Source organism: Metarhizium robertsii (genome assembly GCF_000187425.2).
Source record: "Metarhizium robertsii ARSEF 23 chromosome Unknown MAA_Scf_14, whole genome shotgun sequence".
In the NCBI taxonomy this organism is placed as follows: domain Eukaryota; kingdom Fungi; phylum Ascomycota; class Sordariomycetes; order Hypocreales; family Clavicipitaceae; genus Metarhizium; species Metarhizium robertsii.
Window position 1 is genome coordinate 144736 of NW_011942154.1, and position 23632 is coordinate 168367.

Below are 23632 nucleotides of genomic sequence, written 5' to 3' on the forward strand. Positions count from 1 at the left end.
CCCACTGACTCGCACGGCGCTGCAATTGCAGGGCTTGTTGGCAGCACCTGCTTGTGTCCGCTTATGGCCGGCGCCGGGGACGGGCCAATATGCGCGGCGGACCTGCAGCGCTATTGTACAACATTGAAACCAACAATCATTAATACAATAGTGTAAAGCTTCCGAGTATTTTCAGTACCACCACGCAACTTGGAGATCACTGCATTATAGAATAACTATTTTTCAGGTGCAAAATCGTACCCGTCCAAAAAGTAGGTGTGCTGGACAAGGTTGTGTGCCGTCAATGGTTGGTGGGGGACGGCAAACGGCCACACACACCAGAGAGAGTAGATAAATATCTCGACAAGCCAAGACGTGTGCTTCTTATTTGTCCCCCTTTCCCATTTCCTCGTCTCTTTCCCACATCTCCCCAAAATTAAACGCCATGTCCACGACAGCCCAGAAACCCCTCCCCATCATCCATCTCAATGGCTTCCCCGGGACGGGCAAGCTCACCGTCGCGAAATGTCTGCAGAAGATGCTAGGGCCTCACGGCCGCCTGGTTCACAACCACCTGCTCATCAACCCGGCCGACGCTGTGTTGCACCGCACCGAGCCGGGATACCAGGACCTGCGGCGCGCCATCCGCAGCGCCGTCTTCTCGTCTCTGGCGCAGAGCGCCGCCACCCACGCCTTTGCCTACCTCTTCACCGACTTCCAGTCCAGCGACCCCGTCGGCAGCGCCACGTGCGCTGAATACCTGGACGCGGCGCGCGCCAGAGGGTGCTCGCTCGTGTCCGTCGTCATGAGCTGTGACGAGGCCGCCAATGTCGAGAGGCTGGTGACGTCGGAGCGCCGGGCGCATGGAAAGATTGTCGACCGCGAGCTGCTCGGCAAGTTTCGCAGCGGCGTGGATATTCACCGGTTTGACGGTCCGGACCACGCCAGCCTGGAGCTGGACGTGACGCAGTTGAGTGCCGAGGAGGCGGCGCACCGGATTCTGCAGCACGTGTTCAAGACTTGTCCCGAGGTTGAACGGGCCGTGGCGGGTGGGAAGGCATCATGACGGCGTGAATAGCTGCAAGGTACTCATAATAGACATTGTTCATGTTCATTCTCTGGACGGCACTGGTGTGATGTTGGGAAAATGATCGTATTATTGTGAAACTACTAGATGTGGATGGGTTATGGTACAAGTATGGCAGCAGCGTCTGCGTCAGCCGTCAGAGTCGTCCGCGTCCCCCATGAGGTCCTCCATCTCCGTCACACTGCCTGGCTCTACAGTGTCTGGCGCTTCTTGCACAACTTGGCCGTCGGAAACGCCAATGAAGCCAAATATTATAAGAACGGACAGGGTAATCACCAGCCCGAATAGGACGATGAAACCCGTACGATATGCGTTGACCACTGATTCTAGAGTCAGCATCCACTCGCACATGCTCCCAATAGAAGATGCTGCCTACCTTGAGCCCGGAGTGGCTCCTCTAGAGTTTGCAAGTTGTCCATGTTCAAGCGGACTCTATCAATTTTCTGATTTCGCATGAGTGAACAGGCCTCCATCTTGTCATGTGCGCTTCCAGGCGACTTACCTTTTTGATCTCTTCCGAAGTCATAAATGGCCGCATGGTCTGTTGGAATACGTTTTGCACAATGGTCGTGCTGATGGACGTTGCTGTGAAGCCGCCCAGGGACCTCATCATGATGAAGCCACCATTCAGAGTAGCATGGTTGTTGCGATCGCTCATTCCGAGCAGAAGCAGCAACGCACTTGGAGCCATCATGCCGACGCCCAGAATCGGCATCGCGAGACAGAGGTTATACAGCGCACCCGGAGTCTCGGTCCTCGGAAGAATGGTTGCCATGACCATGAGCCCTGCCGCACCACACAGCAGCATTACCTGACTAAGTCGTAATGTTGGCTTGGGGGTTTCAAGCCTAGCAATCGTCGCCCCAGAAATCGCACTGACAATCGTGAAGGCGATGGAAGGCGCGACAAGGTGAGTGCTGGCTTGCCCTGGAGTCTCGAGCAACACGGCTTGGAAGAAGAATGTAACGTTATACATGACCTTGGTAAGGTTGAATGTTAGTATGTGATGAGCAGCTATTATAAACGCGGGATGCCTCTAAAGCTTTTTTTCTTAGACTTACAATGTAATTAATGATGGATAGAAAGAAGGCGTTAATCATAATGTTCCTGAAGGGAAATTGAACCAGGACCGGAGGAAGGACTGGCTTCTGGGCGTTTGCCTCGACTCGAACGAGGGCGTACACCGTACAGGGGAACAGAAACAAGGCCAGCAAAACGAAAGGGTTCGTCCAGGGGAGCACGTTCCCGGCGGTCCCCAAAACAAACACCAACAACAGGAGAGAGATGACCTAGACGGGCACATTTATATTAGCGCTGCCGGAAAGAGATGGACATTAGAAGGGTCGACGCACGAGAACAAGAGCACCGGTCCAATCGAACAAACTGAGGAGACGTCGGCCTTCTGTTGTGTCATCACGCGAACTCGTGTCCTCGGATGCCTCGATTGTCCAAGGTATGAAGAAATACACCATGACGAGAGTGACGAGGGCAAAAGGGAGCTGAATCTAGAGGCGGTGTCAGCTTCGACGACCAAGGAGACAAAAAAAACCGGCACACGGACAACGCACCTTGTACAACCAGCTCCAACCAAATCTGTCGACAATGGTACCTCCCGAAACCGACCCGAGCCTACAGACAAAAGTAAGTACAGGACATGTCAGCGTGCCAAAAGGTGACAAAAGTAAAGAGTTGGAATATATACGCTGAAGCTGATCCAAAATTGACATAATTCATCGACTGATAATAGCCTCGCTTCTTCACGCCAACAAGGTCCGTCAACACCACAGAGCCTATCTCCGTCACAAGTTAGAAATCGACAAGACTCCCATGCCTGTGTGCAAGTTTGTAGCATACCCATAATGGTCAACCCCGACGAGGCGAGTCCGCAGACGCATCTCGCCAGAATCAGGCAGGTCCAGGAGGGCGCGACGGCAGCCAGGCCGATGCCGAGCAGGAACAGCGCAGCGCACGACAGGTAGATGGTCTTGCGGCCGATGCAGTCGGACAGGCTGGCATAGAGCGGCTGGACGGTGATGGAGCAGACCAGGAAGGCGGTGACGGGCCACGTCGAGACATTGGTCCGGTTGAAGTGCGAGGCGACGGCGACGTGGGCAGACGACGACAGGCTGGCGTCGACGGCGGTCATCTGCCGGGCTGGTTAGCGACGCCGGCGGGAACGGGCGCCAAGAGGGAAGGGGACTTGCAAAGTTGGAGACGAGGATGGCTACAGAGAGGCGGATAGATCAGCAGACGTCCGGTCGACCTGGGCGCGGGTGTGGCAGAGCCATCGACGTACCAGCTATGCTGAGATAGAAGCGCGTGGTGTTTGCCTGTGGCCGACTGGCGTGTTGGGAGCGGACGGCCATGGGGGGCGGGTTGGGCGAGAAGGACCGTTGACAAGCAAATGAAGCACAGGAAATCAAGTGTAAAACAATGAATCGTCTTGATTGAGTGATACAGCAGGGCCGTGGATAAAACCCAGAGTGAACACATGCAAGGGCCATGTTCGATCAATGCTTCTACATGTAGCCAGACTGGACGCCAGACGGCCCGCCCAGCTTGTCCCGCAACCCGTCGGCCACACAGCGCAGGCTATCGAGATCCCAGCTCCTAGGTCCCAGGGCGGCCGTAAATTCTGCATCGTGCGTACATGTACCAGTTGTAAAAGGAGCAGGGCTGGGCCAGTGGTGGTCGGGGAACGACGAGGCCACCAGACCCCCGCCGCGCCCAGCCGCCGCCGGGTCCACCAGCAGGGACCAGCTCCGGGGGCCCTCCAGCTGCAAGGCCTCCCGCAGGCCGCCCTGCAGGGCCCCCCACAGCGCCCCAACCGCCCCCTGCGCCTCGGCCTCGCCCACCAGGAGCAGCCCGCGCCGGCCATTGCTCTGCTCACCATCTCCCACGCCCGCCCGCCGAATCACCATGGACGTCTCGTGGAAAATGGCCGTGTGCCTCTCCGTACATGTGCTGTCCTTGCTGTCCTCGCTCCCGTCTTCCCCTTCGGAATCGCGTCGGATGTGCACCGGGAACAAGTGGCCGCCGTCGCCGCCCGGCCAAGTCATCATGGCCACATCCGACACGGGCGACCCGACAAGCTCGACCAGAGCCTTTGCGGCGCGTCGCAGGGTGCCAAACAGGGCAAACACCTGCTCCCTGTCCGTGTATGCGAGACTGGCGCCCTTGAGCTGGAACGTCAGCTGGCCCGGCCGCGTCGGGTGCTTGGACACGCCGATGCGCAGCAAGTCGTCGTCGTAGCAGCACAGGGGGCCGATGACGGGCATGGTGCAGCGAAGCAGCCCGACGTGTCGCTCGCGTGGCGCCGCATCGCCCGCCGAGGCCGTGTTGAAGATCCTGCTGTTGCACTGGGCCGTCCGCTCGCCGTCCGACGTGATGGCAATGACGCCGCACGAGATGGACGGACAGAGCCGCGTCGCCTCCCAGACGGCCTGCTCGACGGCCCGGCCGATGCCAGCGCCGCCCCGGTACAAGTTGGCGATGCGGCCGGCCAGCATGCTCGTCATGATGGCCTCGCCTCCGCCGCTGCTGTAGAAATTAAAGAATCCGTTAGCGAGACGCGCCGAGGCCACGGGTCGCGTCTGGTTAAGGTCACACAACGTACCATGCCACGGCTACCCGCTCGTCCGCGTACAGCCCGGAGCCCAGGATGGCCGTGTCGCCCACCCTCCCGACGGGCTTCATGGTCATGCCGCCGGTGGAATTGGCCGCGGCGACGTTGCCGCGCGCATCCAGCACCACGGCGCCGACGGTGCCGTGCTCAGACACGTCGGGCCGCTTCTGGCGCCAGTAGCTCAGCCGTCGCTCCGTGCCAAAGTAGCCGTTGTCCACCGTTTCCAGCCCCAGCCGACGCGCGAGCTGGTCGCCGCCGACGCCCGCCATCAACACGGGCGCCGTCGGGCCTCGCCGGTCGAGCATCGCCCGCGCCAGCCTGACCGGGTTCTTGGTCGTCCGCAGGCAGACCGCCGCGCGGTACGCAGAGTCTGCGCCGTTGACGATGCCCGCCTCGAGCTAGTGACGGTCAAGACTCCATGTTAGCTGATAGATGGACGTGCGTGATGCCGTTGGTGCAAAGGGGATTCGGCGCACCTCGAAGCCGCCGTCGATGTTCACGGCGGACCCTTTACCCGCGTTGAACTCGGGGAAGTCCTCCAGTTCGGCCACCACTTCAGCCGCCACGTCGACGGCGGTGGCGCCCTGCCGGAGAGACGCTTCGGCCTTGCTGACCAAGGTGTCGAGGAAGGCGTTGGTGGCTTCGAAGCTCGCGGCGTCGCCTACCCACGACTCCGAGGCGCCTCCGTGGAGGACGATTCCTACGGGACCCATGGAATCTCGTGCTTTGGGCGAGGGACAAGGGTGCGCAAAATGGTGTAAAGGGGTCAATCGTGGAAACGTGTAATCTCGAGGACGGACAGACGCTGTCCACCGCGGGCTGCTCTCAACTAAATACCCGACGGCCTGGCAGAGGATGCTTCAATGCGACTTGCCCCGGCCAGCCTGCAAGGCCACCAGCTGCAAAGGAAGTCGACATGGACGTCTGTGATCCTGGTGACTAGCCTCAACGGAGGACTCCAATTATATGTACCCACCAGACTTGAACTGGACCTCGCTGAGCATCCAGGTGGGTGTGAATCTGTGTCCATTGCCCGGCGCCACCATAAAGCATCATGACTCAATTCATTTACCAACAGTCTTTGGTATCAAAGGTCCTTTTCCTCGTGGCCTGGCCGACCAAAGAGACATGATTGGGAACATTCAACAATACCAATAGGCCAAGAAACACGCAAATATAGACAAGGCTTGGTGACTCGGAAGCATCAATTGATGATTTACAATCCTCACACATCCCAGTGCGCCGTCTTAAAATGGTCAAGTACCACTAGATACCAATGCATCCAAAAAGACGTTACTTTTCCCCGTGGCACCAACGCCGCCAGAATTCTCGCCACGATGCATGCACCACTTTCTTTTGCGTACCTGAAGGTTCAAGCGAGGCCGTAGAATTCTAATCTTTGGAAGACGGTAGTTTCTACTAGACTACCTCGGTGTATCTTCATATATCTGCCACCACCACTGCGCCAGGTCTCTCCCTGCTCCTGCTTCTGCAGTTCACAGACGCCGTCATTGGATCATCTGGTGTACACCCAAACCCAGACGCTTGCTCAAAGGCAATGGTCAGGACTGCCTTCTGGATTCCCCCACCAAGTAGGAAACGGATGCCCCTGACCGCTCGCGCCAAAGACGGCAAACGACAAGACAAAGATGACAATCTGCGATCCGCCGTCCAATGCCGCGCCGATGAGATAGTTGTACTTGTTGTATATCCCCGGCAGCCTTCTGCGAAGCCACAGTTGCGACAAGACGCCAACGGCAATGGACGACCAAATCCAGGACGTGTTGCCGTAATACACCTGTCCGGCATACGACGACACAATCGCCGTGTTGATCGGCCACGCCCGAATCCGCGGCCACGCCCTGCCCAAGGCCCAATGCAGAACCGGCAGCGCCGCCCCGATAAGCAGGCCCAGGGGGACGAGCACGTAGCGGCCGCCGGCGCCGTACATTTGCCCGGCGAGCGCCCACGTAATGGCCTGCGAGTTGAGGCTCTGGTACGTCGACCCGCTCCAGATATTCGTCCCCGCGGGGTCGAGGAGAACACGGCGCTGGTTGGAGACGATTGTCGTCATGACGGCATAGTTGAATCCCGCGCCGAGCAGCGTGCCGTAGACCTGGGTGCCGAACATGACGCGGTGCGGGATCTTGGTGTACTGCCCGACCTTGAGCCAGTTGGCCAGGTTGACGGCCAGCAGAATCACCTGGTGCGACCAGCTCGCAAAGTAGAGGTTGGCCAGCGGCCGGCCCGGGTGCACGGCGCCGGCGACCATTTTGGAAAGCTGGTTGGTGCCGATGCCAGTGCCGTAGAGGCCGTAGAGGAAGCAGGAAAAGGGGGCGATGCATGCGCCCACGAGGAGCGCGACCACGTATCCCCATGCCGGCAGCGTGGTTTCTCCCTTGATGTTGACCACCAGCCCGGCAACAAAACAGAGCACGAAAAGCGCCGCGTACCACCACATGGGGACCTCGTTGTACTTGAGCATGGCTCGGTAGTGCGGATCCGGTTGGGCCCTGGTGCGTGCCTGCTTCCACGCGAGAGCCATGTCCTTGCCGTAGAAGATCAAGACGTGGGTGATGAGGGCGCCAATGGCCAAGTTTGCCGTCAAGTAGCCCCAGACCGTGGTGGCAGTCATGTAGGGAAGGCCCACGGCGTCAAGCCTGTCCTGATCAATGGTCCCCTCCCCGTTGAGGATGGAAGTCGTGTTGAATCTCGTGCCGTTGCCGTTGAAAAGCGACGTCGACATGAACGGGAAGCGTTTGGCGCCCCAGGCATCGTTGTAATAGAGCCCCAGCATCGCCACGTACCATATCCCGTAGCCAATCCACGAATTCAACTGCTGCTTCAGCGGCAGGGACAAGAACCCGCTCTGGATGTACTGCCAGTCGAGGGAAAAGTTGAGCAAGCCAAGCCCCTTGTTGGGAGACGCGCCGCCAAAGACGGTGGTGAAGACGCGGCGCGTTGCGGCGGGCGCACCCATCGACGCCAGGCAGAAGACGGAGATGCCGCCAAACCACGGCACCACGTAGCCGGGAAACACTTGCCACGCGGCGGCCATGGCCAGCGCCCAGCCAAACTTGGCCAGGCGGGCGCGGTTCTCGCGCTGGTCAAAGTGGAGGTTTTGGTAGAGCACGACCTGCGGCAGCGTCGACCAGTACACCATCTCGGCGGGATAGACGATGAGCGGCCGCAGCACGCCGGCCAGGACGAAGCCGCACAGCGAGATGGAAAAGGTGCCCAGGACGGCCGTCGTCGCGGACACGGCCCGGTCGTAGAATAGTCTTTCCACGGCGTATATCTCGACGCCGGAGAGGCCGTTGTTCCCGGAGGACGCAATCAGGGACGCCACGACGTGTTCCTTGATGCCGAATGGCTGGCCGGAGTTGAGGAATCCAAGGACACGGCGGAGCCATGGCCATTTCACTCTGTCCGGGGGCGGTGTTGCCAGCGCCCACGCCTGGCCGGCAATGTAGACCAGAACTGGCGAGTGTTGCCGTCTTTTAGCGACACGAGCAGACATGGAATAAATGCCGAGTGGACAGACTTACGCTGTATAAAGACGGCCGACACCTGCATCTGCGTCGGCTTGAATGTGTATAGCATGGTGATGACGCTGGACAGCGCTGTGAAGGCCGTGCCCAGGACCATGGACCGAAAGGTGAGCGCTGCATCGCCATCGTCGCGATCTGAGACGAGAAACCGCGACACGTCGGCTCCTACAGGGGATTGTGTTAGAAAGCCCCGACAGGTGTGTATGACAATGAACAATCTATGCTTACCGTTGCGAATGACCGGATGCCCGTTGACATAGAGGGTGTCGCCATTTTCTGGTGAGTCGGTGACCCCCGTGTGCCCGTCCTCTGAAGACGTCTGGACCACGTTGGGGCTTTTGTCTGCCCGCGGCTTAGACATGGCAGAGTATCCGGAATAGCTGCGCACGTCTGCCGGGTTGCGTGGCCGAAGGAGCCGAGGAACTGGGAGCCCAGAGATTCTTATCGGTCAGTGCTGCCACCTGGCAATGGTTCGTTGTATCGTCAATTACAAATGCTGTGTTTGCCGTGCCTTTATACTTTGCAACCGGCTGAGCCCCGGGTGACAACTCAGCCGGGGCATCGTGATGAGGGCATATCCTCGCAGAGGGGACGCCTTCGGTGGCATGGCCGTCGCACAAATTTTCCATCGTGCTGGTGCAACATACCGGTTGATTGTTGCACCAATGAGGGCGTTTTCGGGTGTCGCCATTGCGTCGAGCGGTGAAAGAGCAAGCTTGACCGAGTGTCGTTTCGTGCGTTCGTGGTTCAAGACGTCGACGGTTGGACATGGACGCAATCGCGTGATATGCACCCAGAATGCCGAATCTGCGTTCCAATGTTCAAAGGCTTGGGGACTTTTGTTCGACTCCACAACCGGCGCATCATATTCTTCAATTGACATTTGATTCTTCAACAGATGGGCAAGCCTGCATCTCGTCTAGTGCGCCAGAGCTACAATACAACGCGAGACAGTCTACACATTGTCCAAGGGCGGAAGAAGAAATTATTCTCCTCGACGGTTTTTATGCTCTAGGGTATGCCGCGTTTACATCACCCCGGCCAACAACGAACCCGGCCGGCATCATGCAGCGTTCAAACTTCAAACGCTCTCTTTGGATAACGCCATCTGCCCATTATTCGGAAACAACAAAAATGGCCCCTGGTACTCTGTATTTTGCCCATCAACACAATTTACTCGCTGCTCACAGACATGCATTTGTACAACTACACCCCGGACATTCATGCAACTTGTATTTACATATCTCCCTTTCCGCATCTCCCATCAGAATCGCGCCCGTTTGCGCATCAAGCGTCACCTATTCGAGACGAGACGACAACGCACCATGACGCCATTCACCCACAAACTCTGCATATACGGACCTGCTACAACAGAACCAAAGAACCCTACTTCATATTCTGAAGGAGATACTTGACTCCGGCAAACGCCTCCTCGCCACTAGGGACAATTTGATCCGGCGGCAGCACGAATCCATACCTGCCCGTGTCCCGCAACTCGGCAGCAAACGAGTAGTCGCCCTTGACAACGTCGGCCACGAAGTCGATACTGCTCCCGCTGGCCTGGTAAATCGTCTGGCAAATCGGGCCAGAGTTGAACCTGACCTGGTGCACGGCGAAGATGGCGTCGACGGTTCCCCTGGCCAGCGATTGGATCTCGGCGTCATTGGGTGCCTTGGCGTCGCAAGAGTACCCGTATGCTATTGACCAAAGAACGAGAATTAGCCGCACATGGCAATAAACTTTTTTTAGGAGGGGAGGATTATATCGCGCCGCCTTACGTGTCAGGAAGAGCTGCGAGTACGAGTGCCAGTCAATGTACAGCTTGAGTCCCTGAGCTTTCTTGACGTCCTGGATGAACTGAGAAAGAGCCTTGGTCTCGGGCGCGTCGCCTTCGCTCTCTCCTTTGAAATCCTCGGCGCAGGGGTTGGTGGAAGCGCCCTGGCCGTCCCATTTGTACGGCCAGTTGCGGTTGATGTCGTGCCCGAGGCAATTGCTTCCCTTTGTCGTCTGGCGGTTCTTGCGCCACATGCGGTTGGTTGTTTGGGTATATTTGAAACCTAAAGCCGTAAGCCAGTGTTCGAGACTGTGTGTGAGTCAAGTGCTTCTTGCTTACCATCGACGTTTACAATGGGGAACATGTAAAAGTCGTACTTGTCCACAAACGCGGTAATGTCCTTGTCGGAGCCGTACTTGGTGATGAGCTCGTTGGCCATGTACTCGACAACCTGGCCGTCTGTTAGCAAGCCCTCGTTGGGAGTTGACAACACCCGGAAGCTCTCACCATGGAAGCAATCCACTCTCGCGCATGCACAGTCCCGTGAAAGACGACGGCAGGCTTCTTCCCGCCGCCTGAGCTTCCAAAGATGTGCAAACCAGTGATTGGGTTTCCCTCGAGCGTCTTTCCAGAGGTTACCGTCTTGGCGTTTTTGGAAAACTTGGCGCCGAGGTCGTTCAACCACTGCACGTGGTCGGTGTAGTCGTGATACGAGGTGAACCACGTATCGTTGGCGGATCCCGCTAGATGCGATGGGCAAAACGGTGTTAACTACGCAAAACATCTTCTCTCTCGGGCACTCCAAGGGCATGACTCGTCTCCCCTCCCCCCGACTCTCCCCTCAACTCGCACCCTTGGCGGCATTCGACAACGTACCAGCGTAGGTCATGAATGTCCCTTCTCGTTTGATGGACTTTCCGAGATCATCATGCATTGTAGTCAGGTCCTGGCCATCCATGGCCTTGTGAAATTCCTCCAGCTGCCTCGGCGCGACTTGGATATCGGCAAAGGCGCCCTTTCGCGAAGGGGGCTGCCAGGTAGTGAGTTGAAGCTTGTCAATGACACTCTGGACGTGGGAGCCGTCGTCGGCAATGCGCACACGGAAGACTCTGTGGCCATCATAGGAGAGTTCCGAGTCAATAGCCACGGCCGCGGCTGGCGCCAGCAACGAGGACAACACGGCAAGAGCCTTCATGACGCCGATTCTGACTTTTTTCCTTCGCAGTAGGAGTTCCAAGGCATAAGCAAACTTTATAGGGGTATGAGACGAGAACAATTTGAGGAGTTATGCGCGTCACCCATCAGGACGCAAGGGCAGGCATAGCCGGACATTTTATGTCAGAAAGGGATCTCCTTGTGACGGGTAGTCCAGTAGCACGGGACCAGGATCAGTGGTCAATTTGGATCTGCGATCAGCCTTGGGACATGGGAGCAAGTGTGTGCTTTTGCGGTAAGAATCGTCTTGCGAAACGCAAGCTACTTCCGTGTTGAGCAGGTCGGCAAACCAAACATTCAAGGCAACCTTCTACTTTGGGTAAACTGATTGACGCTCGGCTTCCCAGGCTTCGGCACTAAATATAGGATCACCGGATCACCAGATCACCATATGTCCATCCCCATTGCGCAGTGTCGAGCACGTCTCGTGGGTGGCAAGAACAAGTATAAGCATTGTAATAGGCCTTGTCGCGACTACAACACATGTGTGCCGAGAGCTTCTGCCCAGCCTTTTTTTGCTCGAGGTGTATGAAAGTCATCGATTTCTTCTACGAGGTAGAGAAAATGAAAGACGCGACGCTAGTTGCCACTGGGCGATGAAACTGCCGATCGATGCATGGTTGACCTGCCTAATCCAACATGGACAAGTTACAGATTGGCATCAGTCATTCGCAGCCCAAACTGCGGGGATGGTCCCAAAACAAAAGTGCAATCAGTATAACCATGTATGCTTCTGTCCTACGCTGCGAGCCATTTCAATTGGCCGCTGCGTCTGAGGGTGCCGCCGTGCATAACCTCAGCTGTTAGTCTGTGACAGTCATGGTAACGCCGGAAGTGTGCCCTGTTCCCAAACACCATGGTTGCTTCAAGGACGGACTGTTTTGTATGAGAAAACAGTGGGTAGCTAGGGGCGAAAAGGGACTTCTGGACCCAAGGCAAACGCTCCTCCCAGGTAAAACGTTCAACTAGTAGGTGTTGTATTTGGTTCCGAGAGTCCGACATTATGCTACCATGTGGTGATGCTCTCGCGGCTCTATCGATTATCAATTACTGCTCCACGTCCCTCTCTGTAGAGTCATAGGATCTTGTGCCTTGTGGTTCCAGTCTCTGTACCCGGCCATGACTTCTTGCAGGCTTCTGCCAGAATTCAATTCTTCTAAACACGTCTTTGCCCTGTCGACGCTAGCAAACAAGAAGGCTGTGTCGAGGGACACTTTGTCGAGCTGGCCAGCAATGCCCCTCTTGTCTTCCTCATCAGAAATTGCCCGAGTCAAGCGCTGCATGACCTGCCACCCAGCCAGCACCTGGTCCCGTACCGTTTTGCCCTCCGTCTCATCCAAAGATTGCAACTCCCGTTGACCCTGCGCAATGCGAGCGCGTCGCACAAACTTCTGCGGGCTGCGTCGGCGCTGCGCCTGCTTCAAAAGTCCTTGCATGCTATATCCAATGGGCCCGACGACGGCTGATATCGGCTTCAAGACCAATCCACTGATCCCCATTCCTGTTCCTTTCAGAAAGCCAATGACACCCTCGTTCTTTGCTCCCTGAATTGGAAGGCGAACAACGCCAGTGACACCGTCATATAAGCCATACACAAACTCCCTCCGCGATGCCACCAGGCCGGAGCGGATGCCGGTGACCCGCGTGGGCCGACGAACCGTGTCGTCGCCGTATAATCTGGGCGCATTGTGGAAGCCTTGCGCGAGAGCGACGACGAGGTGAGTTGGAGCTCTGGCAATAGCCAACACCGTCTGACCGACACTCTTCGATATGTCGACGGCATACTGGTCCAGCCCTGGCACCGGCGTAAGTGACTTCTTGCGACCTTTCTGGCTCTCATTCGTTGTCGGCGTCGTTTCTGGAGCCTTCTCATCGACCTGATCCCCGGAGGCCTCGTCGCCAGTCTTGCTTCCCTTATCCTGCATCGTCCTCATGCGGTGCCTCACTCGCCGGTTTGCAGTTCTCCCAAGCCGAACTGGAGCACTTCCAATGCCGCCAAATATGTCTCGCAAAGAATTTTTCAGTGACTCGGCGACGGCTGTCACGGGCTCACCTGGACCTTCAAAGTCATTCCATTCCGTATGCCGTACGAGTCGTAAGTTTTTCCATTTCAGCAGTCCGCTCTTGACAAGTATTTGGGCTGCCAAAACGCCCAGTCTGATATGGGTGCCCTTGACCTTCCAGACAGCAGCCCGTGCTTGAAGTATGCAGCAACCAAGACTTGGAGGACCGTAGAGTCTCAAGTGTTTCGCAAAGGAAGCGACTGTATTTATTGCGCCGTCTCCTTCTTTATTAATTGACTCGGCAATCTTGACTGCGGCAGACTTGGCTTCATCAGTAAGTAAGTACCGGATGCCCTCGGCTAGCTTGTCAGACGTCAAATGCTTATATGGCACGGGTTCAGGACCAGCGCCAGACTTGCCCACCATACTCCCCCAAAAGTACTGGTCGCCAAAGAAGGGCACAATCATGGTAGGGAGGCCGCATTTCAGACCAATCGCGGTTGTACCTGCGCCGCCGTGGTGAACACAGCCCCTGACCTTTGGAAACAGCCAGTCGTGGGGCGTGTTGTCAAGCATGAAGATGTTGTCGGGGACGCTATCTCGGCCAAACCCGCCCCATCCTCTTGACACGAGGGCTCTGACACCGGCAGCTTCTATTGCATCAAAGATCATGTCTGTAAACCGCTCTGCGTCGTCCACAACAATGGAGCCAAAACCAATGTATATAGGAGGCTCTCCTGCTTCGAGAAAGTCCACCAAGTCTTTTGGAGGTTTAAATGCAGAAGCGAGGTCAAGGAAAACGAATCCTGATACGTCAATTTCTTCGCCCCAATCCTCTGGTTTTGGCACCAAACCCGGTGACCATAGGTACGTGAACGGTACGTGCATGCGGTACGTCGCGCATGGCGCCCACAGGGTCGATACGGGATCTAAAGCGAGAGTATTGACACGAAAGTCGTTGACTAGGTCTCCTAGACCTTGCCAAGTCATAATCTCGACAAGCGGGTAGGAGATGAAATTTGTGTACCCCTGATCGACATTGGATTTTTTGATGCTGGCGAGGGGATGCGGAAAAGCCTGGGTTGGTGTATACGGAAAGGTAAAGACCAAGTGAAGGGGAAGACCCAGGGCCTCGGCGCAGTGAATGTGCGCAAAGCTAGGCGGATTAGCAATAATAGCATCGGCAATAAAGACATCTCTCTCGTCCATCGTCTTGGATGTAAGATCGGTTGTCTCATCTTCAGTGGCGTGGATACAGGCCCTCCAGAATCCATCAAACATTTCCGCCATGGCTGCGCGTCGCCTTCCAATCTCCCCAGCCTTTACGGTCTCGAGGGTCGGAATCATGCCCGGATTCTTTACCATGAACGCCATGAGCTCAGAAGGGTCACCGCCAACAGAGAAGAATTCCAGGCCCGTATCCTTTTCGACAAGATCTCGGAAGACGGGATGAGTGGCGATGCGGACGCGATGTCCAAACTCTTCCTTGATGTACTTGCCAATTCGGAGGAATGGCTGAACATCGCCACGAGACCCGACGACCATGACGACAATATTCAGGCGCGGTTGTATTACAGGAGGCGGGGGGATGGCCTTTGGCGACGTGCCAGTCTTGTTCCTGTTGGGCCGCATGCTGTGAGCAACGGCTCCAAGAGCATTCGCCAAGTAACCAGTGTGTGCCGTCTCGTGAACCGTAATGCATAATCGACCGTCCCTCCTTGCCCGTCCCGTGCTTTTACAGTGCTCATTCATCATCAGGATCCTCCTCATCAAGGTCTTCTTTGGTGCTCTCGCACCTGCGCCTATGCTCCCCCCACCTTCCGCATCGGCAGGAGGTTTTGTCGGTGCATGGTCGGTCGCGTCATCGTCGAGGAAGTCATCATCAGATGAGGAGTCGGATTCGTCTCCATGCGCGGAAAATTGTCCCATCAAAGGTATCCATGCTCGGCTCGGAATCGATTCAGCCCTCTCCCTCGTATCCCCGTACGTGGTCGTCTGCCACCTCTCGAGTGCTGAAGGTCTACGAGCCGAAGATCCATGGCCAGTCGGCAATGGCGCAGACTTCTTCCTCAATTGATTGTCCGTCACAGGTCGCGAGGGTATGTCGAGTTTGCCCGGAAAGCTCTGTGCTGGTGGTGGTGGTGGTACCGCCGTAGCATTGTTTCGAGACTGAGGGTCGTCGCTCGATGCAAGTTTCGCGGCTGGTTCATCGGGGAGTTGAAGACGAGGAGTCGGAACGTCATTGTGCGTTGTATCGATCGACTTTGGGTCCATGCTTTCCATTGTGCGCAGGCAGCGCCCGCAAAAACGGCCAGGCGCGGAAAACAAGGCAGATGGATTGGATATTGAGCCTGGTCAGGGCACCTGGGTTGATTTAAATTGGGTGAATGATGGAGCCCAGCGTCACATGGTATGCCGAAACCCAGTTTTGAGTCGAAGTGGCCGGTGGAGCCGACTGATTTGAAGTCGTCATGGATAAAGCGTCGAAGCCATTGTGAATGTCCAAATGCTCAAATGTCGTGCCATGTCTGAATATTTCCAAGTTCCCAAGTTACTAGCCAAGAGAGATGGAGCACTGCACAACAGCTTGCGTGCTTCAATGCTTCCATGTCTCCAAAGGCTTGGGTATGGTGGAGCTTGTCCGCCTCGTCGCTCAAATGTCGGGTTCGATGGTGCTGATTAGTAATCATTCCGCGCAAAATGCTGCTACCCTATCATGCTGGGCCGTCTCACTGCCGGAGAAGGACGACGATACACAAGAAAGCAGCACTCGAGGGATTCCATTCTTTGCCAGCTGTTCTGTAGCAAGGACCACGGGGCTTTAAATCGGTTACCGTACTCGCCAGGAGCTGTCCCGACCATCATGGTAGCTACATGTACCATCTTCTTTGTCTTTCTGCTAAGACATATTTTGACTCCCCAAGTCTACGCCTGCAATGTTCGCACTCAGTGAGCCCTCCATGCTCGGATTATTTGTGACTTTTCTTCCGTATCAATCCTGTGGTGCGTGCTTTTTGGCTTGATGGTGTAAATCAACGGTCCAACATTATTGCTCGTCTTGGGCTGCAACTCAAATACGATCTCAGCTTTCTTGATGCGCGCGGACGACTTATGGCAGACAAACGCAAAATCGTACACGAGGAGGGTTGCGAGTGTGCCTGGGACTTCGTCCATCGTTCCGTGCATTATGGCTTTTGCTTATCCTTGAAATGCTTAGGTTACGACAGGTCAGGTTTGACCTCGCGCCGAGGCCGTTGACAGGGGCTCGGAACAAAGGTCTGGGAACAAAGAGCTTGTAACGAAGAGTTCAATTCAAACAAAGAACTCTCTTTGTTATCAAAGAACCTTGGTCTGCTCAAGGACCTCTCAGGACAGGAGGACTTGTTTATACAAAGAAACGGCGAGGCTCGGGTCCCCAGGCCACGGGCGCCCAAGGCTTCCATCATGGCCCTGTGACTACGTAAATCAAATGCTGTGCAACCTCCGTGTGTTTAGCCCAAGCGTGTGACTGGTTGGGCGTGGACAAATGGTTCTTTCCTGTACATTCAAGTACAACGGCCACACAGCCTTGCTGATGAGGGCACACCGAAGCAGGTCCGTGAGCCAAGAAAAGACTTGTTGCGTTATCTGGATTTGCCGAGGCTCATATATCCTGACTACGCCATCTTTGCTTACCACATATCAGTCACCAATCCATTGACACCTTGTATTGTGTGCCCTCCAACTGAGGAAACCTGCGAACGCGATGGACACTGCCTTTTCGGGCGAAGCCTCTGAACATTCCCCAACAAGATCAGACTCAGGCAACCACATCCAGGCGGGTTGTTGGTATGATGGGCTCAAAGTGATTTCCATCCTAGGCCGACGTGGCATGAACCCTGATGATGGAACCCCAGATATTGAGTAATGACCATTGGTAGACGTCTAGCAGCACTTTAAAACTAATAATTTCCTAGCATCGTTCACGTCACTGGATTGCGTCGCGAGTCCGATCGGCTAAGCATCGACTCAATTCTAAAGAGTAGTATTACTACACTGCGCAGAGAGATTATTTTTCCATGTGACATCGCCCAGTTGCTTATTGGAGATTTTACACGGGATGTAGTGCATACCACGGCTCTTCGTCTGCTCAACAGTCTAGCATGTCTCGCAGACAAGGACGCATCGGTTAGTGAGCATGAATGGCATTTTGAAAAAGGCGAAGCTTGACTCACCTTCTCTGCTCCTACAGAAGAGAAACCAAAAGTCGAAGCATGCTATCATCTTTGTGGCCTATGACCTTGGGGCTTTGATCCTCAAAACGGTAACGTCTCTCCATTAGAAATCATGATGGCAAGTCCCGAGTTAAACAATCCCACCAGGCTCTTTCGGTAGCGGAGAAGGAGAGATACAACTGGCCGGATACTTTTACAAGCTCAGCGAGAGTGGTATGCTGGTCCGAAAATTGAACGAAGAAACAATTAGTTAATGGATGTTTGCACAGATATTTTGTGGCGCTCCACAGCGCAGTGATAGTCTCTTTATCATGGAATCCAAGTTATATGAGTTTCTCCATGACGACAAAAATGCGCCCTGGCTGCACTTGCTCACGCCATCATCCATTCGAGGGCTCGCACAGGCCGCACTCGAGTCAACGGATGAGTTTCTCAGCTCAAAGTTTACCTTGCGGGGGCGCATCGTGAGCTTGTACGCAAATTCTCGGACTCCCCGCAAGATACATCCTGTAGGCGGCAGGTAATTTGTGCGTAACCGTCAAACAGAGATGACTAACGATATCTTTAAAGGCATTCGACGAGGCGGCTGCGACTTTGGGCGTGCCGCTCGAAGAGTCACTGGGCGAGATGGATTGGGACAATGCGGACGCTTCCTCTCTTCTAGCTACCAAGGTATGCCACTTGGTTGAACGTAAGTGCAACCCCTGCTTATAATTTCTCATTTCATGATCATTTACCTTTCCCTGAAGAGTGGGTGCCCGACCCGGATCAGGTTGCCGCCGAGCAAACGCTCCTTTCTTTAGCCGTCCCTGATAGTCCATTTGGTAGTACCAAGCCGTTGGAGTCTCACCCGATCCTACAGGACACAGAGCATCAGAAATGGATCGAGGGACGAGGACATCGCTTGATATATGTTCACGGAACGGACAGGAATGCCTCAATCGTAGCAGCTGAGCAGATTTTTGCAAAATGCAGACAACGGATGCAGGCGTTAGGCATCCCACAGGGGTGCGCATTCTCGTTCAGCTTCTCTTCTCGCGACCCTTTGCGCCGCTCGGCTTCCTCCATGATATGTACCATGATTTCTCACGATCTCACAACGCACCGAAAACAGACCGCTCTCCACGGACTGGTCTTGGACCAGTACCGTCTACAAAACGGGTGGACCGAGCAGGACGCAATGTTGTGGCTCAATATGAGATGGCTCGGGGAACTCTCAAGCTATCGCTGCATCCTGCTTCACGACTTTGACGAATGCGATAAACAGAGTCGAACCGCTTTTCTCAATTTCTTCAATAGTAGAGCAGATGGGTGCGAATTCAACGCCAAGATATTGGTGACGTCTCGACAGCCAGGCGCCCTGTTAGATGAGGTGGCAAGATGGCCAGAAATAAACATTGATCGGCTTTGCAGCCCTGAAAAAACAGTAAAGGGTGCCGGGAGTCTCGAGGGATCTGGCCTTGACGGCTTTGCAACACCAGCCTCTACGTCACGCGACCCCTTCCGTCTTCTTACCGATCTTGACCTAACAAGGATATACGCTGCAAGACTTGAACGGGGCCGCCAACACCTTAAAGCTATGGATCATGACAGGTCAAGCTTCATCCTCGAGCTACTCCAGGCCCACTCAGCCTGGCCCGAAGATATCTCGACGAGGTCGCTAACCAAATTTGCCAATCTCTTGGACCGTATATCACCAACCACCACTGCTAAAGATATGTTGGTTATAATACTCCAGTCTCTACCTGATACTGGGGCTGTGCAATGGATTCTCAAGTGGTTGGTACACAGCTACCGGCCCTTGACACGGGTTGAACTTGCCACCATTCTGTACCTACAGCCAGTCAAGGGCGCACAGCCGTCATCGGATGCGTCGCCGGCTGCTCTAGCTGAGGCGCTTTCCAATATTACCAACTGGCTTAGGGGCGTGGTAGACTTTTACCAGGACCAGATGGTAGTTCGAAGCGAGGTTTGGAACATATTCATGGAAGACGCAGGCACAGAAAACCGCCTCCTTAGGGACAACAGCGATATATGCCATTCGACCATTCTCGACTTCTGTCTTGCCTATCTCAGCGAGCCGGATGTACAGGAAAAGGCAATGCGGATTTATCAGTTATACCTTTCACAAGTCCGAAGAGCAGCCGGCAACAAAATATCCCCTCCAATGATGCCAGACGGGAGAGATCCTCTATTCTACTTCATCGTGGCCCTACCGTATCACGCATCACAGGACCCTTGCCGCCGGGAGAAGATTACAACGCTACTGAAAAACAGAGACAAATGTCTTGAAGTTTGGTCCAAGCTGTGGTGGGCGATGAGCAATTCTCTCTCGCGACCAAGGGAGCCTCCACAGTATGCTTACCCACTCCTCGCCGGCCTCGGTCTTGTCGACTACCGTGAACTGGGGACTTCATCTAGAGGAAGAAGTAAAATCTTAATCTTGGCGGCGGCGAATAAGAAAAATGACGTCGTGATGGACTTGCTGGGCACTCGGACGGATTACTCGTTATCCACGCTCACCAATGCCCTTGAGGCGGCCACAAAGGCCGGTGATGAAGACCTTGCTCTCTTAATCGAGAAGGTGCTAGAATTCTGGTACAAGCCCAGCCGAGAACAGCCTTTGAACGTCCAGCAAAATATGTCGTCGCCGCCGTCTTTGTTGTGGAGAGCTGTGCAGTTGAACATGGTCCGACTGATGAAGGTGCTGTTAGAAAACGGCATGAGGGCTGATCCCGAAATCTTTAACGACTACTTCTTTCCCTCGCCACTTCACATAGCATCTGTTTTGGGTAACGCTCATGCTGCAAGAGTGTTGCTGAATCATGGCGCGGATCCTAAACATGAGCAAATTCGTTGTATCGCCTTGATGAGGGCCTCCGCGGCGGGACATGGTGACGTAATTAAACTGCTCCTCTCTAAAGAACCCTCACTACTGCATGACACATACCCAATGGAGGTGCTTGGTGTTCTGGGGAGGAGGCAGTGGCAGCTGTCCACGCCACTCAGCATGGCATCGTGTACTGGGCATTGGAAGGCAGTGGAAGCTCTTCTCCAAGCTGGAGCCGATCCAGACCCCGATCTTATGTATGAAGTAGAAGAAGAAGAAGGAAAAGAAAACGACTGCTCAGTTTCTCCGCTTTGTTTTGCTAGCATGAAGGGGTGGTTGCAAACATGCGAAGCACTTCTTGAAAATGGCGCAGATGTAAACCGACTAGGCTATATGGGCAAGTTCGACGCTCTGTTTTGCGCCGCCGTCTTTGCTGCCAGCGTTCCATGTTGCTGGGCGCTCATTGCCCACGGAGCAAACCCGAACGGCCAAGCTCAACCTCTACTAGTTGAGCTCGTCCTTGGCAGGTCCTATTTGCAGCCTCGGCCTGTCACAGAGACTATTGCCGTCTTGGACGTATTCGTAGACCATCGTCCACGCCTCGACATTGACCAGACCGATTCGGCTGGTTTAACGGCGCTCATGCATGCCTCTAAGAGGGGCAGTCTTCCCCTTGTCAAGTGGTGTGTTGAACACGGAGCAAATATCAAGGCAGTGGACAACCAAGGGCAAAGCCCCTTGTTCTACGCTGTCGATGCTGGTTGCTTTGACGTGGTCAGGGACTTGCTTAAGTGGGAGGTGAACATAGTAACCGACACCATCCTGCAAAGGGCCCTCGACGGAGGTAATTTGGCCTTGCTCGAGAGGCTGCTCAGGGCCGGAGAAGACTCGGACTCGGCCTCCGAATCTGTCAACACGCTCATTAGATTGGCTATACACGCTCGCAATGCAGATGCTGTGAAGATGCTCATCAAGTTCAAGCCAGACATCAACCGCCTGGATGAATATGGATGGAGCCCTTTATGCGATGCTGTCGGCTACGTCCCAGATGCTAAGATAGCGAGACTACTAATTGATGCCGGCGCTAACGTGAGTCAAATACTTGAGGATAGTAGAAGGAACCTTATGCATCTGGCCATGGGAGCAGATGCCGACGTGATCTGTCTCTTGTTTGAGTTTCCCAAGGCCGTCGATATAGACCACCGCGATGAGTTCGGCAACACGCCCCTTCTGGTTGCAGACAACTCGACAAAGGTTGAATGCGTCAGGCTTTTACTCAAGGCCGGCGCTGATATCAACGCACAAAACTCGGATGGACTCACACCACTGATGAACGCCATCGCGTGCGACGCGCCATCTGAAGTCATCCAGTGTTATTTATCTCAACCTCAACTAGATCCCAACATCTACTCAAAGATCCACGGCAGCGCGCTGCATGTTGCTTGTCGCACGCTCGACAAGGACATTGTTAATGGGTTGATCAGAATCGGGTCCGACGTCAACCAGCACCTGCCAGCCCCGGCTCTCTCGCCACTTATCGTCGTTTGTATACCATTCCCAGACGTGAGTCTGAAGAAGCGGGAAAACACCGAGTACATTGTACGCGCTCTGATCCGCGCAGGCGCTGATGTCAATTCCACGAGCAAGATGGCTCAGCACGATTCCCATCGTGCCCTGTCCACGGCTTCTTTGTGGGCCAGAACATCCACCCTTGAGATTTTTCTATACCAGGGCGCCGACGTCGAGGCGCGGGATCCTGTAGGCCGACAAGCTATTCACTTTGCCGCTGCTAACGGCGTAGGCAATCTTCGCGCCGTAATGCGATTTCGCGAGGGAAGCGTTGCTATAGCGGACAACTCCGGGAAGACGGCTCTGCACTGGGCTGCGCAGTTCGGGCGTTTGCAGTCTTTGAAGTTGCTTCTATCAGGAATGAGCCCGGATGAGCGGACGAGACGTGTAAACGAGCCTGATATCGACGGCTGGACGCCTCTCTGCTGGGCGATGCGGACGTCGCCTATCGTATGGAATCATATGTCCGAACCGTTTGAATGCAAGGGCTTGGTTGAGTGCCTCCTCCAGGAAGGGGCGGATCCGTCTATCCAATGCTGGATAGGCGAGGGCCAGGATAAAGAATGCTTTACACTGCTCCACCTCGCCCATCTACATGATGCTGACGAGAAGATGGTCGCTTTGATCCGAGACACCCTGACAAAGGGCAAAGACACTCCTCAAGGACGGACAGAGTGGGAGGGGAAGACTTGCAGTCTGTATAAGCCTCGTGACGTCTTGTGTGATGTCTGCCTCTGTGTAAGTTATTAAAAATCCAACCAGCGAATGTTGTCTTGCGCACAAGATATGAGATAGTCATTCGCTATCCGCCGCCTCGTGCTATTATCTACATGAATTTAGCTGACTTATGCTTGTGTTTCTACCTGTAGCAAATCCATGGACTCGAGTATGTTTGCAAGACGTGCACAGACTTTCGTGTTTGTAAAAAGTGTTACGGCCGTATCGATAGGTATCACCAGGATTTTGAAGACGATAATGGGACGTTGTCGGCACACATCTTTGAGGTCTCTGATCATGAGGAGTTTATTGACAAGTCGGATATAGTAGACACAGGGGAGGATTCGGATACAGATAGGACAAAAGTAGACGAAGAAGAAATTGAGCAGGATGGTGGATGCAGCTCCCAATAGATGAACTCGGTGGATGACGGGGCTGGTTCTCAGATTGACATTCCCATAATGTAAGACATAGAACCTTCATGCCAGATAGGTGATAGCTCGGGTATTTCTACTTCGCATAAGCAATGAGCACAGCATTGCAATGCATTATGCTACTTTTATTAGATATAGTACCACAATTGCGTGGTTAGCTGCGGTTCCCTAGCCTAAATACGGCCGATATATAGTGTTACAAAACGTTTTGCCTCGTCTTGCGGCCGTTTTTTATATTTTTTTTCTTCTTATGGACTTGATAATATAATGCTGCAAGCTTCTGGAAAATGTACAGGCTATCCGCATCTTGAAACAACTGTGCAAGACCATCGGGCTTGAAGTTATTATGGAGCCCATGAACGAACATTGAAGACGTCAAGCAAACTATACCGTTGTGGTTTGGCCTAGATTCAGATGCAATTGTCCATGTTGGCGCCTATTGTCTGACACGTCCCATGCTGCTGCCGCGGGACAATCAGTAGGGCATGCACATGTACGAGCTTTAACTAATGAATACGTTACTAATAATACGAAAACAAATGCCTGAAACACGAATCAATCTCTCAGTGCCGAATGTAACGTCGGCTACCAGACCCTATACCCAAGTCTGGCGGGTGCCGTGCCTTATATCTCC

At 54.6% G+C, this 23632-nt stretch overlaps 7 protein-coding genes across 7 annotated transcripts; 2 read left to right on the top strand and 5 right to left on the bottom strand.

Annotated features, from left to right (window-relative positions):
- Positions 1 to 424: 424 nt before the first annotated feature.
- Positions 425 to 1045, top strand: MAA_07519 (uncharacterized protein; the record flags this gene model as incomplete). Its single annotated transcript, XM_007825517.1, has 1 exon — positions 425 to 1045. The coding sequence occupies one exon, from the start codon at positions 425 to 427 to the stop codon at positions 1043 to 1045; it is 621 nt and encodes a 206-aa protein (XP_007823708.1).
- Positions 1046 to 1195: 150 nt separating this feature from the next.
- On the bottom strand, positions 1196 to 3212 carry MAA_07520 (major facilitator superfamily transporter; the record flags this gene model as incomplete). Its single annotated transcript, XM_007825518.2, has 8 exons — positions 1196 to 1386; positions 1443 to 1509; positions 1569 to 2045; positions 2128 to 2355; positions 2419 to 2571; positions 2635 to 2695; positions 2769 to 2856; positions 2921 to 3212. The coding sequence occupies 8 exons, from the start codon at positions 3210 to 3212 to the stop codon at positions 1196 to 1198; spliced, it is 1557 nt and encodes a 518-aa protein (XP_007823709.2).
- A 373-nt stretch (positions 3213 to 3585) lies between these two features.
- MAA_11697 (Cytochrome P450) lies at positions 3586 to 5404 on the bottom strand (the record flags this gene model as incomplete). Its single annotated transcript, XM_011412612.1, has 3 exons — positions 3586 to 4606; positions 4683 to 5089; positions 5168 to 5404. 3 exons carry the CDS (start codon positions 5402 to 5404, stop codon positions 3586 to 3588), a joined length of 1665 nt encoding a protein of 554 aa, XP_011410914.1.
- Positions 5405 to 6240: 836 nt separating this feature from the next.
- Positions 6241 to 8933, bottom strand: MAA_07521 (peptide transporter MTD1; the record flags this gene model as incomplete). The annotated part of the gene is made up of 4 exons (XM_007825519.2): positions 6241 to 8171; positions 8240 to 8407; positions 8471 to 8682; positions 8890 to 8933. The coding sequence occupies 4 exons, from the start codon at positions 8931 to 8933 to the stop codon at positions 6241 to 6243; spliced, it is 2355 nt and encodes a 784-aa protein (XP_007823710.2).
- Positions 8934 to 9628: 695 nt separating this feature from the next.
- MAA_07522 (Peptidase M14, carboxypeptidase A) lies at positions 9629 to 11211 on the bottom strand (the record flags this gene model as incomplete). Its single annotated transcript, XM_007825520.1, has 4 exons — positions 9629 to 10299; positions 10356 to 10467; positions 10524 to 10759; positions 10893 to 11211. 4 exons carry the CDS (start codon positions 11209 to 11211, stop codon positions 9629 to 9631), a joined length of 1338 nt encoding a protein of 445 aa, XP_007823711.1.
- Positions 11212 to 12274: 1063 nt separating this feature from the next.
- Positions 12275 to 15517, bottom strand: MAA_07523 (glycosyltransferase family 1 protein; the record flags this gene model as incomplete). The annotated part of the gene is made up of 1 exon (XM_007825521.1): positions 12275 to 15517. The coding sequence occupies one exon, from the start codon at positions 15515 to 15517 to the stop codon at positions 12275 to 12277; it is 3243 nt and encodes a 1080-aa protein (XP_007823712.1).
- A 1462-nt stretch (positions 15518 to 16979) lies between these two features.
- Positions 16980 to 22977, top strand: MAA_07524 (Ankyrin repeat-containing domain protein; the record flags this gene model as incomplete). The annotated part of the gene is made up of 8 exons (XM_007825522.2): positions 16980 to 17137; positions 17191 to 17401; positions 17466 to 17537; positions 17596 to 17661; positions 17718 to 17912; positions 18019 to 18139; positions 18198 to 22585; positions 22717 to 22977. 8 exons carry the CDS (start codon positions 16980 to 16982, stop codon positions 22975 to 22977), a joined length of 5472 nt encoding a protein of 1823 aa, XP_007823713.2.
- Between the last annotated feature and the right edge of the window lie 655 nt (positions 22978 to 23632).